Consider the following 13,633-nt stretch of genomic DNA (forward strand, 5'->3'; position numbering starts at 1 on the left):
GTTCAAAACATGTTCTTTGTTCTTGTCTGCTTCATGTCCCGTACACTATTCAATTGTCTTAAATACACGATATCATGACTAATCGCACTAAAGATGTCAGCACGGAACGCAAACCCCAAAGTTGGATAATATCCAAACTGTTTTCATCCGACTTTATGTGGAGGAGGAATATAGCAGCATGTTAATGATTGCAATCATAATTACCATTGTCAATATAATCACTATATTCTATGAAGTCAACACACCTAGAACACTATTATATCCAATCATTCTCGTTCCATAGGTTATTCAAATTATTGATGATACACATTCCTGGATGACACACACACACATACATACACACACACAGACACACTCACGCACACACGCACGCACGCACACACGCACGCACTCACACACACACACACACACACACACACACACACACAAACAAACGAACGCGCGCACGCACGCACGCACGCACATTTAGTAATTCACATGTACACTTACACGTAACGTTTCGAAACCGCTCTAATTCGCGGTATTTTTATATAGTTGATTAGTCGTTGGTTTGGAAATCAATGTACATTCGAACACTGCTTACGATACCACGGATTTCTTTAAAATATTTAGCAAACCGATGAGTATTTCTACCTGATTCGAATTGGATATAGAAGTTCGTTTTGCATGGAATATAAACATTACTGTCGTTGCAACATTTTGCAATCGTACAGCCAGTCAAAGGCCTCTTTCACTGAAGTGGAGAGCCATTTTATAAAACGAGAATTTGGTTTGTACCCGGGAGAAGTGGTAATTATAAAGTTCCTATTAATGGTGAGCTGTCGTGATTTATTCATGGCTTGCTGGGAAAAACACTGTCAGTTAATTTACTGTAAGTTTTGTTTTATATGCTGTTTGATTTTATTTATTCGTACTTTTTGAAAACAACAATAACAACAACAACAACATCAACGACATGTTTAACAGAGTTTCCTTATAGTTTGTTTAGAAACAGTATCGCAAAACACACTGACTTAAAATCATAAACATCATACCTTTCTAAATTGATTTAAACTAATTGTAATACGTATGACGTTTTACTTCAGGATGTGTCATTCGCTTGAACGCTGCGCTATCGTTAGTTCTTTTCTACACGATTGGAGAGTTGACGAGACGTTTCTTAAACGCCTTTGTTATTGTCATTAAGTTGATCGTTATTATGATCATACATTTACGCCGGCAGGCGATAGTACGATGATGAAAACACGACAGTACGATGGTGAAAACGCGATAGTACGATGAGGACAACACGACAGTACGATACTACGATGTTGAAAACGCGAAATCACGAAACTACGATGGTGAAAACACGATAGTTCATCGCATTATCATCATTGTACTGTCGTATTATCGCGTTTTCGTTATCGTACTGTCGCGTTTTCATCATCACTCTGTCACGTTTTCACCATCGTAGTTTCGTGTTTTCGAGTTTTCAACATCGTACTTTCGAGAATCGCGTTTCAAATAACACATTCACATGCGATGGCCCTAACGGCATTCCGTATTAAAGGAATGCCGTGATTCGTCATGTTAAAATGTGATTGGAATTAACATAGTTTTAAACTACAGTCCTCCAAATGTAATCATATCTGTTAACAATGTGACACTATTTATTGTTATTGTGCTGATATTTTACCTCTTATATTTAGAAATTAGATTCCTTGTTTTGTCATATGGTGATACCATTACACTTCTAAATATACTCTTGAAAAGAAAGACATATATTATTTTTAAACCATGAACCATTTTAGTTATTGTTATATGAAATCCATGTTGAAAGGAAATATTTTGTTTCAACATAAAAAATCCCTGCCTTTAAAGGCAATTTAGATAGAGCTACATTGTTTATTTGGGAATATCGGTGAAAGATGTAAACATTTCAAAAGGTATATTTATTTATTAACTGGAATACAACAAATTATAACAAAGTATGTGCATACCACTTCTACTCTACGTGTGCAAAATGGTTTAATGAATGCATTTCAATAGAAAGTTCCTTTGGTCTGAGGCAGACAATACATCAAACGTATAAAATTTTTGTTCTCGCTTTGATTTATCGACGGCAACGAGATGCAATCCGGTCAATATTGTAAACATTTAAAAAGTAAAAAAAAAATCGCGACAACAAAGACGAATAATTAACTATCACATATTTCAACAAAATCAAGTAAAAACATGTGTATAAGTCTTGAAATCCGTTTTTCTGCATATTGCTCATCTAACATAATTTAAGTCAATTCCAATCCTAATGCATGCGTTTGGCATGTCAATATGTTCAGTAGAATTTATTGAAGACGTCTATAAAAACTTATCACATTTTGGGGCTTGAGCATGCAAACCATTTACATTGTTATCAAAGGAAGTCCACTCTTTTTCGAAATACTTGCTTATCTGCTTTGTCTTCCACTTTCACCTCAATCTCAGTTCCACCAAAAATAAAACGAACGCCAAATTTGCGACCTTTTCCTAGTGAAGTGTCATTGATTGGTATTTCTAGATAGCCTATCTCTGAACATCCCTTTTCAGTCGTATGACTTGGCTTCGGATTTAAACTGGCGTAAATTTCAAATCCAATTGCGTTTTGAGAAGCAGAAATAGGACTTACTATCGACTCAGGACCCTCTTCGTAAAATTTTACCTTTTCACCTACCTTTGCCTGTATTTTGAATATATCATAGCATCTTATATCTCCATTCTCGTTTGTTTCACGTCTTCCTGTTGAGTGCGAACATGTGTCAGAGTAAATATGGGTCGTGTCATACCAATACGTAAACTTACAAACCCTTTGAGCGATATTAGTCGGACTGTGTCCGAATATCACCGCGCTTTTCAACACAGCAAGCCCTGCTTCGTTTGGGACGATGACAGACATTCCAGAAAAATGTTTCTGGACACGTTCCTGCAATATTGGCGATTCCGAAAATCCACCAACCATGACAATCGTGTTGCAACCACGCACAGCAGATTCTTCTAGAAGAGTGGATACGTGGTTTAGAATGCTGGTAACTGGTTCGGAAAACAGCTTAATGACAATGTCGACGTCAACTCGGATTTTGTTCCCATGAAGCTGTATACGTTCCCTGTACGCTGACCCCAAAATGGTTTCCTTGATTGTTTTGCCAGTGACCTCCATGACGGTTTCAACCAATGCCACCGGCATACTAAGATTAATCTTTCCACCACTCTTCTTCGTAGAGATGTCTCTCTTATTGAGTTCAAAGTCGCGAAACAGGTCAATATAGTCTTCCATGTGATTTTCCTTGAATGCGGCAATTACACCAGGTCCTAAAGTAAAAACCACACACAAATAACAAACTCACCAATGTTTTCTTACATATTTATCTTAAAAATATTCCAGATAATTATTATTCATAGAGTATTTCGAAATGTTTAGACATTTATCTTCTGAATTTATTTAAATTACACCATATTTGTGTTGAACTATTTCGGACCTTTTTATAATTGGGGTATGGTGTTATTAACCACACATAACAATACCAAATAAAACAATTGCAACTACAGGTCAGATCAGATTATTTTCTCCGTTCTTAAGCGTGACTCATAGGTAGTAAAATGGAATTATATCTTAACATTCAAACTTGACAGTACCTGTTATTTTAACTAAGAACTTTTCATAAGCATCGTCCACCTTTGTTCCGCCCCATGCTCCTCCGCTGGCTACAGTTCTTTAAACTCATCACTTTCACCGAGCAATTTAAGTATATGTTTACCAGTGCAAAGAAAGGGCTCTCGCGACTGACACAACCTCACGATATCTGCACGGAGGTGTGTTCCTTGCACAATATAATTAATATAACAAGTTAAACTACATGGACGAGCCTAGTAATAAAGCTTTCGCCGAAATGTATTTTACGGCGTCAATACTGATGTGAAAAACTACAGAAACAAGCTCAGTAGCAAAAAGTTTAAACATAAACCCGGTTTAATGGCACTGGGGTAACGCCAAAGACATTGAACACGAACACAAACAATCACAAATAAGAATTGGAAGAACAGCACAAAACTCCACAAACAGCACAGTGCATTCGTACTATATATATATAAAAACTAGATATGTTTATCAAAGTCAGTAAAACTGTTACGACTACGAGGAGAAAAACATGAACTAAACATGACATCCCATTTAAATCAGGCATGACATATAAATAGTATATATACCTCCCGCGTCGAGCACTTAATACTTGGTCCCAGCCTTGAAAGAGGCCAAAGATGTGACTGCGGTAGCGGTCATATCCACAGGCAAATGTCGACAAAACACTGATGCTGCTTCAGGCTCAAGTGCAATCGTCAGTTTGTCGCCTGCAATTCCTGCCTTTGATAAAAGAACAATTACAAACGTGCAACTTTTTATTCCAGATACTTATAATTTCAACAATTTACCGCTCTTATAACTCAGTTAGTAAAGAAATAAAAGTAGAAATACTTTTTCAGCTGCCTCTCGCATGAACTGTTTGGCTGCATCATTCCAGATTGCAGGAACTGTAAGTACTCAGGTAATGTCAGCATCGGTGAGTCCACCTCCTGATATTCTTTTCTCGGATTCTTTTAGCAAATCGTTCTTCAAATATTTAATTGCCCCCGTAAACACAGTTTTTGCTGAAAGACCCTTCTTTCCGGTTTCGTCTTCGAGCATAAGTGTACGTCCAACACCCTTTAACATATAAAAATAGTTGGATAGTAAGAGAATACACAGAATCTATACATAGTTTAGCGTATACATATACTGATTCATTTTAGATCGGTTACGAAAACAAAGCTTATTTGAACCACTCTCGAATCCGTTTACAGTTTTTTTCTTGCTCAGCCTATAAGAACACGTCACGGGCAGACATACACACGTTCATAATCAAAGAACTGATGCACTCTTACCCCTTGTCTGAACAACTTCATCTTAAATCTTCGAAAGTAGAACCACTGCGTGTGACTCTCCTCCATTGCCAGGTCAGAATAGTTGTTCTCCGCTTCGTAGCCAAACGCATCCAACGTTTCCCCATCAGGACGAATCAGCATGCATGTAGGTCCTAAGTTCAAATTGTAAAGAATTAAGGCCACGCAATTAGTACGGTGCAGAATTTTGAAGTTTCAACGAGCGGGAAAAGGTATCCTTTATATATTCTGGAAAAGTAACCATTTGAAAGCAAAAATGTACTTATGAATAAAACTGGGTCCGACTGTAATATCTAGTGACTACTGTACTGAGAAACAAAAGACGATGACAATGATTTTTAAACATCTACCATTCTGAGCAGATACACCGTCAATAATTATAAAACCTTTCAAGTAAAATCGTGCAATACTGATCAATATAAGAGCTATATTTTTGTGAAAACTATGTGAACCATGTTGAGAATAGCGCACTTTCTCGCTGTCATTACGGCTAACGCCTCGCGCCATATACACGTTTGGGGGCCCTACTGGCCGGTCCTTATAATGTCATATGACCCTCAGTGGTGTGTTATATTTCTTAAATAATCAATCTTTTCTTACTTAAATGAGAGGAATTAACTGAAATCAGTGTCACCAAATCCAAAAAATTGTTCGCTCTTTATGTAACAATATTCGCTTTGGTCATGGAACGTCAAACGTCCTTGTCTGTGCGCGGTTCTTGGTACTAGAACCACAGAACTGATAATAACACAATGTAAGATGTAATGTACCTGCCAAACCTAATAGTTTAACTGTACGTGGTCAATTTAAACTGGTGTGATTTTTTTTGAACTTAAAAAACAATGTCACCTGAAGATCTGTAAGAGCCAAACCTTCAACGAATCGGATGTTAACAAGAATCAAAAGCGAGAATGTGGTACTTGTAGAGTCATTTCGCTCAAAATACTTTGGCATTATTTTCTTTTCAAATTTTGGTAATATATTTGTGTTTTATATCCCGACGTTTTTTTGCTGCAGTAAAGATTTACTAAAAATGCGTGGCTCGGCCAAGCTCACATAATGTCCATCTTATCACATTAAGCGTAAATAAATACAGAAATACAATTCGATCCGAAAGGCCGCTGATTTGTTGGCACAAACTGCTCAACGCCTCAGTTCAATTACACAGTCCGTTTTCAAATCATTGAGCATGACATATACCGTTTCTGGAAGATGTTTTCCATTTTCGGGCTCTAGGATTATGTCAAAAGGACGACAATATCCCACAACTCGCCGTGTGCACTGTGTTTTGTACACAATGTTTACATAGTAATTAAAGTTCAATCATACCCTAGAGATTAATAACTGGACGAGTATGTGTTATGCTTTATTTAAAAGACACATTGTAATACGCATTTCTTTTCTGAAATGTTAATTATTTCTAATTGAGCGAACGCTATGAATATATGCTTGTCACTGTTCTGTTAAACCTTCATCGTCAAAAAGTATTGGTTTTACCACTTGCTTAATTAATTATTGCACGATTATGCCCCGCCTGCTTGTTTTCGCTTCTACATGGCAGTTAATGTTTCTGAATGACCTATATTTTTAATACAAGTGATAACGCAATACGTATTTTCGCGAGACATATTCCTGGGTGAATTTGACATCAGCAGCTTAAAGTTATTTGAATTTGAGCTGTCATATAAAGCACTCTAATTTTTATACTCAATTTCAAAAATAAAATTAAGTTTAGCGTGGTATAATTTTTTTTGTCTAAAAAGGAAAAATCTTTATCTGTTAAAACTGATGGAGGGAACCCATAACATGAGATACCTGGCATACATTGGACTGTTCAAAATGGGCCAACATGACACAAACTGTCCACCATATATGTTTTATATAATTGTAACGTTTTCCTTGTTTTAAAACTTATACGTTATAGATCCGTCCGTTGATACCTTCTCATTTTGTAATTGCTTTACATTTCGTGAACACAAAACAAAACGATCTTTAGACGTACAATAATGTCGGTGACGGTTCAATAGATTTGATATTTTGTATTTTTACTCATACAAAAACCAATTAATTTGCTTTAATGCTATATGGAAAATTGCAGCGTTAATTCTAATTTGTTTAGATCTGCTTCATACATTATATCGATTTATTGGTTTCTGGCTCAAGCTATGAATAAATCACGACAGCTCACCACAAATAGAAACTTTAAAGTTACCACTTCTCCAGGGTACATACCAAAGTCTAGTTTCATACGAGGCGCTCCACTTCAGTGAAGAGGCCTTTGACTAGCTGTACGATTGCAAAATGTTGCAACGACAGTAATGTTTATATTTCGTGCAAAACGAACTTCAATTTCCATTTCGAATGTCAGGTAGAAATAATCATCGGTTTGCAAATTATTTAAAAGAAATCCGTCGTATCGTTAGAAGTGTTCGAATGTACATTGGTTTGCAAACCAACAATAAATCAACGATATAAAAAATACCGCGTATTAGAGTGGTTTTGAAACTTACATGTAAGTGTGAATGTACGGATGGATACACGTACGTGCAAGTATGACAATTACTTGTACGGATGGATACACGTACATGAACATGTGCAACCATTGCTTGCACGGATGGGTATTCGTAGATTTACTGGATAGTCGTGCCTGTAAAAGGACAACCATTGCTTGCACGGATGGATACTCGTATACGTACATGTACAACCATTGCTTGCACGGATGGATACTCGTACATGTACATGTGCAACCATTGCTTGCACGGATGGATACTCGTACATGTACATGTGCAACCATTGCTTGCACGGATGGATACTCGTACATGTACATGTGCAACCATTGCTTGCACGGATGGATACTCGTACATGTACATGTACAACCATTGCTTGCACGGATGGATACTCGTACATGTACATGTGCAACCATTGCTTGCACGGATGGATACTCGTACATGTACATGTGCAACCATTGCTTGCACGGATGGATACTCGTACATGTACATGTGCAACCATTGCTTGCACGGATGGATACTCGTACACGTACATGTGCAACCATTGCTTGCACGGATGGATACTCGTACACGTACATGTACAACCATTGCTTGCACGGATGGATACTCGAACATATACAATTACAACCAATGCTTGCACGGATGGATACTCGTACATGTACATGTGCAACCATTGCTTGCACGGATGAATACTCGTACATGTACTTGTACAACCATTGCTTACACGGATGTATACTCGTACATGTACTTGTACAACCATTGCTTGCACGGAAGGATACTCGTACATGTACTTGTACAACCATTGCTTACACGGATGGATACTCGTACATGTACATGTGCAACCATTGCTTGCACGGATGGATACTCGTACATGTACTTGTACAACCATTGCTTGCACGGATGGATACTCGTACACGTACATGTACAACCATTGCTTGCACGGATGGATACTCGTACACGTACATGTGCAACCATTGCTTGCACGGATGGATACTCGTACACGTACATGTACAACCATTGCTTGCACGGATGGATACTCGAACATATACAATTACAACCAATGCTTGCACGGATGGATACTCGTACATGTACATGTGCAACCATTGCTTGCACGGATGAATACTCGTACATGTACTTGTACAACCATTGCTTACACGGATGGATACTCGTACATGTACTTGTACAACCATTGCTTGCACGGAAGGATACTCGTACATGTACTTGTACAACCATTGCTTACACGGATGGATACTCGTACATGTACATGTGCAACCATTGCTTGCACGGATGGATACTCGTACATGTACTTGTACAACCATTGCTTGCACGGATGGATACTCGTACATGTACATGTACAACCATTGCTTGCACGGATGGATACTCGTACATGTACATGTGCAACCATTGCTTGCACGGATGGATACTCGTACATGTACATCTGCAACCATTGCTTGCACGGAAGGATACTCGTACATGTACATGTGCAACCATTGCTTGCACGGAAGGATACTCGTACATGTACTTGTGCAACCATTGCTTGCACGGATGGATACTCGTACATGTACATGTGCAACCATTGCTTGCACGGATGGATACTCGTACATGTACATGTGCAACCATTGCTTGCACGGAAGGACACTCGTTCATGTACATGTACAACCATTGCTTGCACGGATGGATACTCGTACATGTACATGTACAACCATTGCTTGCACGGATGGATACACGTACATGTACTTGTACAACCATTGCTTGCACGGATGGATACTCGTACATGTACTTGTACAACCATTGCTTGCACGGATGAATACTCGTACATGTTCATGTACAACCATTGCTTGCACGGATGAATACTCGTACATGTACATGTACAACCATTGCTTGCACGGATGGATACTCGTACATATACAATTACAACCATTGCTTGCACGGATGAATACTCGTACATGTACATGAACAGTCATTGCTTGCACGGATGTATACTCGTACATGTACTTGTACAACCATTTCTTACACGGATGGATACTCGTACATGCACTATAACAACCATTGCTGGCACGGATGGATACTCGTACATGTGCAATTACAACCATTGCTTGCACGGATGGATACTCGTACATGCACTATAACAACCATTGCTTGCACGGATGGATACTCGTACATGTGCAATTACAACCATTGCTTGCACGGATGGATACTCGTACATGCACTATTACACCCATTGTTTGCACGGATGGATACTCGTACATGTACTATAACAACCATTGCTTACACGAATGGATACTCGTACATGTACATGTGCAACCATTGCTTACACGGATGGATACTCGTACATGTACTTGTACAACCATTGCTTGCACGGAAGGATACTCGTACATGTACTTGTACAACCATTGCTTACACGGATGGATACTCGTACATGTACAAGTACAACCATTGCTTGCACGAATGGATACTCGTACATGTACTTGTACAACCATTGCTTGCACGGATGGATAATCGTACATGTACTTGTACAACCATTGCTTGCACGGAAGGATACTCGTACATGTACTTGTACAACCATTGCTTGCACGGATGGATACTCGTACATGTACATGTACAACCATTGCTTGCACGGAAGGATACTCGTACATGTACTTGTACAACCATTGCTTGCACAGATGGATACTCGTACATGTACTTGTACAACCATTGCTTGCACGGATGGATACTCGTACATGTACTTGTACAACCATTGCTTGCACGGATGGATACTCGTACATGTACATGTACAACCATTGCTTGCACGGAAGGATACTCGTACATGTACTTGTACAACCATTGCTTGCACAGATGGATACTCGTACATGTACTTGTACAACCATTGCTTACACAGATGGATACTCGTACATGTACTTGTACAACCATTGCTTACACGGATGGATACTCGTACATGTACAAGTACAACCATTGCTTACACGGAAGGATACTCGTACATGTACTTGTACAACCATTGCTTGCACAGATGGATACTCGTACATGTACTTGTACAACCATTGCTTACACGGATGGATACTCGTACATGTACAAGTACAACCATTGCTTGCACGGATGGATACTCGTACATGTACTTGTACAACCATTGCTTGCACGGATGGATACTCGTACATGTACTTGTACAACCATTGCTTACACGGATGGATACTCGTACATGTACAAGTACAACCATTGCTTGCACGGATGGATACTCGTACATGTACAAGTACAACCATTGCTTGCACGGATGGATACTCGTACATGTACTTGTACAACCATTGCTTGCACGGATGGATACTCGTACATGTACTTGTACAACCATTGCTTGCACGTATGGATACACGTTCATGTACATGTGCAACCATTTCTTGCACGGATGGATACTCGTACATGTACTTGTACAACCATTGCTTACACGGATGGATACTCGTACATGTACATGTGCAACCATTGCTTGCACGGATGGATACTCGTACATGTACTTGTACAACCATTGCTTGCACGGATGGATACTCGTACATGTACTTGTACAACCATTGCTTGCACGGATGGATACTCGTACATGTACATGTGCAACCATTGCTTGCACGGATGGATACTCGTACATGTACATGTGCAACCATTGCTTGCACGGAAGGATACTCGTTCATGTACATGTACAACCATTGCTTGCACGGATGAATACTCGTACATGTACATGTACAACCATTGCTTGCACGGATGGATACACGTACATGTACTTGTACAACCATTGCTTGCACGGATGGATACTCGTACATGTACTTGTACAACCATTGCTTGCACGGATGAATACTCGTACATGTACATGTACAACCATTGCTTGCACGGATGAATACTCGTACATGAACTTGTACAACCATTGCTTGCACGGATGGATACTCGTACATGTACTTGTACAACCATTGCTTGCACGGATGGATACTCGTACATGTACATGTACAACCATTGCTTGCACGGATGGATACTCGTACATATACAATTACAACCATTGCTTGCACGGATGGATACTCGTACATGTACAAGTACAACCATTGCTTGCACGGATGGATACTCGTACATGTACTTGTACAACCATTGATTGCACGGATGGATACTCGTACATATACAATTACAACCATTGCTTGCACGGATGAATACTCGTACATGTACATGAACAGTCATTGCTTGCACGGATGTATACTCGTACATGTACTTGTAAAACCATTTCTTACACGGATGGATACTCGTACATGCACTATAACAACCATTGCTTGCACGGATGGATACTCGTACATGTGCAATTACAACCATTGCTTGCACGGATGGATACTCGTACATGCACTATAACAACCATTGCTTGCACGGATGGATACTCGTACATGTGCAATTACAACCATTGCTTGCACGGATGGATACTCGTACATGCACTATTACACCCATTGTTTGCACGGATGGATACTCGTACATGTACTATAACAACCATTGCTTACACGAATGGATACTCGTACATGTACATGTGCAACCATTGCTTACACGGATGGATACTCGTACATGTACTTGTACAACCATTGCTTGCACAGATGGATACTCGTACATGTACTTGTACAACCATTGCTTGCACGGATGGATACTCGTACATGTACTTGTACAACCATTGCTTGCACGGATGGATACTCGTACATGTACATGTACAACCATTGCTTGCACGGAAGGATACTCGTACATGTACTTGTACAACCATTGCTTGCACAGATGGATACTCGTACATGTACTTGTACAACCATTGCTTACACAGATGGATACTCGTACATGTACTTGTACAACCATTGCTTACACGGATGGATACTCGTACATGTACAAGTACAACCATTGCTTACACGGAAGGATACTCGTACATGTACTTGTACAACCATTGCTTGCACAGATGGATACTCGTACATGTACTTGTACAACCATTGCTTACACGGATGGATACTCGTACATGTACAAGTACAACCATTGCTTGCACGGATGGATACTCGTACATGTACTTGTACAACCATTGCTTGCACAGATGGATACTCGTACATGTACTTGTACAACCATTGCTTGCACGGATGGATACTCGTACATGTACAAGTACAACCATTGCTTGCACGGATGGATACTCGTACATGTACAAGTACAACCATTGCTTGCACGGATGGATACTCGTACATGTACTTGTACAACCATTGCTTGCACGGATGGATACTCGTACATGTACTTGTACAACCATTGCTTGCACGGATGGATACACGTACATGTACATGTGCAACCATTTCTTGCACGGATGGATACTCGTACATGTACTTGTACAACCATTGCTTACACGGATGGATACTCGTACATGTACATGTGCAACCATTGCTTGCACGGATGGATACTCGTACATGTACTTGTACAACCATTGCTTGCACGGATGGATACTCGTACATGTACTTGTACAACCATTGCTTGCACGGATGGATACTCGTACATGTACATGTGCAACCATTGCTTGCACGGATGGATACTCGTACATGTACATGTGCAACCATTGCTTGCACGGAAGGATACTCGTTCATGTACATGTACAACCATTGCTTGCACGGATGAATACTCGTACATGTACATGTACAACCATTGCTTGCACGGATGGATACACGTACATGTACTTGTACAACCATTGCTTGCACGGATGGATACTCGTACATGTACTTGTACAACCATTGCTTGCACGGATGAATACTCGTACATGTACATGTACAACCATTGCTTGCACGGATGAATACTCGTACATGAACTTGTACAACCATTGCTTGCACGGATGGATACTCGTACATGTACTTGTACAACCATTGCTTGCACGGATGGATACTCGTACATGTACATGTACAACCATTGCTTGCACGGATGGATACTCGTACATATACAATTACAACCATTGCTTGCACGGATGGATACTCGTACATGTACTTGTACAACCATTGCTTGCACGGATGGATACTCGTACATGTACTTGTACAACCATTGATTGCACGGATGGATACTCGTACATATACAATTACAACCATTGCTTGCACGGATGAATACTCGTACATGTACATGAACAGTCATTGCTTGCACGGATGTATACTCGTACATGTACTTGTAAAACCATT

At 39.6% G+C, this 13,633-nt stretch overlaps 1 protein-coding gene across 1 annotated transcript; it reads right to left on the reverse strand.

Annotated features, from left to right (window-relative positions):
* Positions 1-2,392: 2,392 nt before the first annotated feature.
* Positions 2,393-5,070, reverse strand: LOC128217464 (heat shock 70 kDa protein 12B-like). The gene is made up of 3 exons (XM_052924619.1): positions 4,930-5,070; positions 4,579-4,711; positions 2,393-3,324 (listed from the first exon to the last, which is right to left on the reverse strand). The coding sequence occupies exons 1-3, from the start codon at positions 5,068-5,070 to the stop codon at positions 2,393-2,395; spliced, it is 1,206 nt and encodes a 401-aa protein (XP_052780579.1).
* Positions 5,071-13,633: the final 8,563 nt, after the last annotated feature.

The sequence above is a fragment of the Mya arenaria genome, chromosome 14 (assembly GCF_026914265.1).
Source record: "Mya arenaria isolate MELC-2E11 chromosome 14, ASM2691426v1".
In the NCBI taxonomy this organism is placed as follows: Eukaryota; Metazoa; Mollusca; class Bivalvia; order Myida; family Myidae; genus Mya; species Mya arenaria.

Excerpts from the sequence above, each read along its gene's own strand:
- LOC128217464 (XM_052924619.1), bottom strand. The coding sequence starts at position 5,070 with ATGCTGATTCGTCCTGATGGGGAAACGTTGGATGCGTTTGGCTACGAA. Across the intron at positions 4,712-4,929 it reads TGAAGTTGTTCAGACAAGGG|GGTGTTGGACGTACACTTAT; the intron begins GTAAGAGTGCAT and ends TATATGTTAAAG. Across the intron at positions 3,325-4,578 it reads CGAGAAAAGAATATCAGGAG|GACCTGGTGTAATTGCCGCA; the intron begins GTGGACTCACCG and ends TTTTTACTTTAG.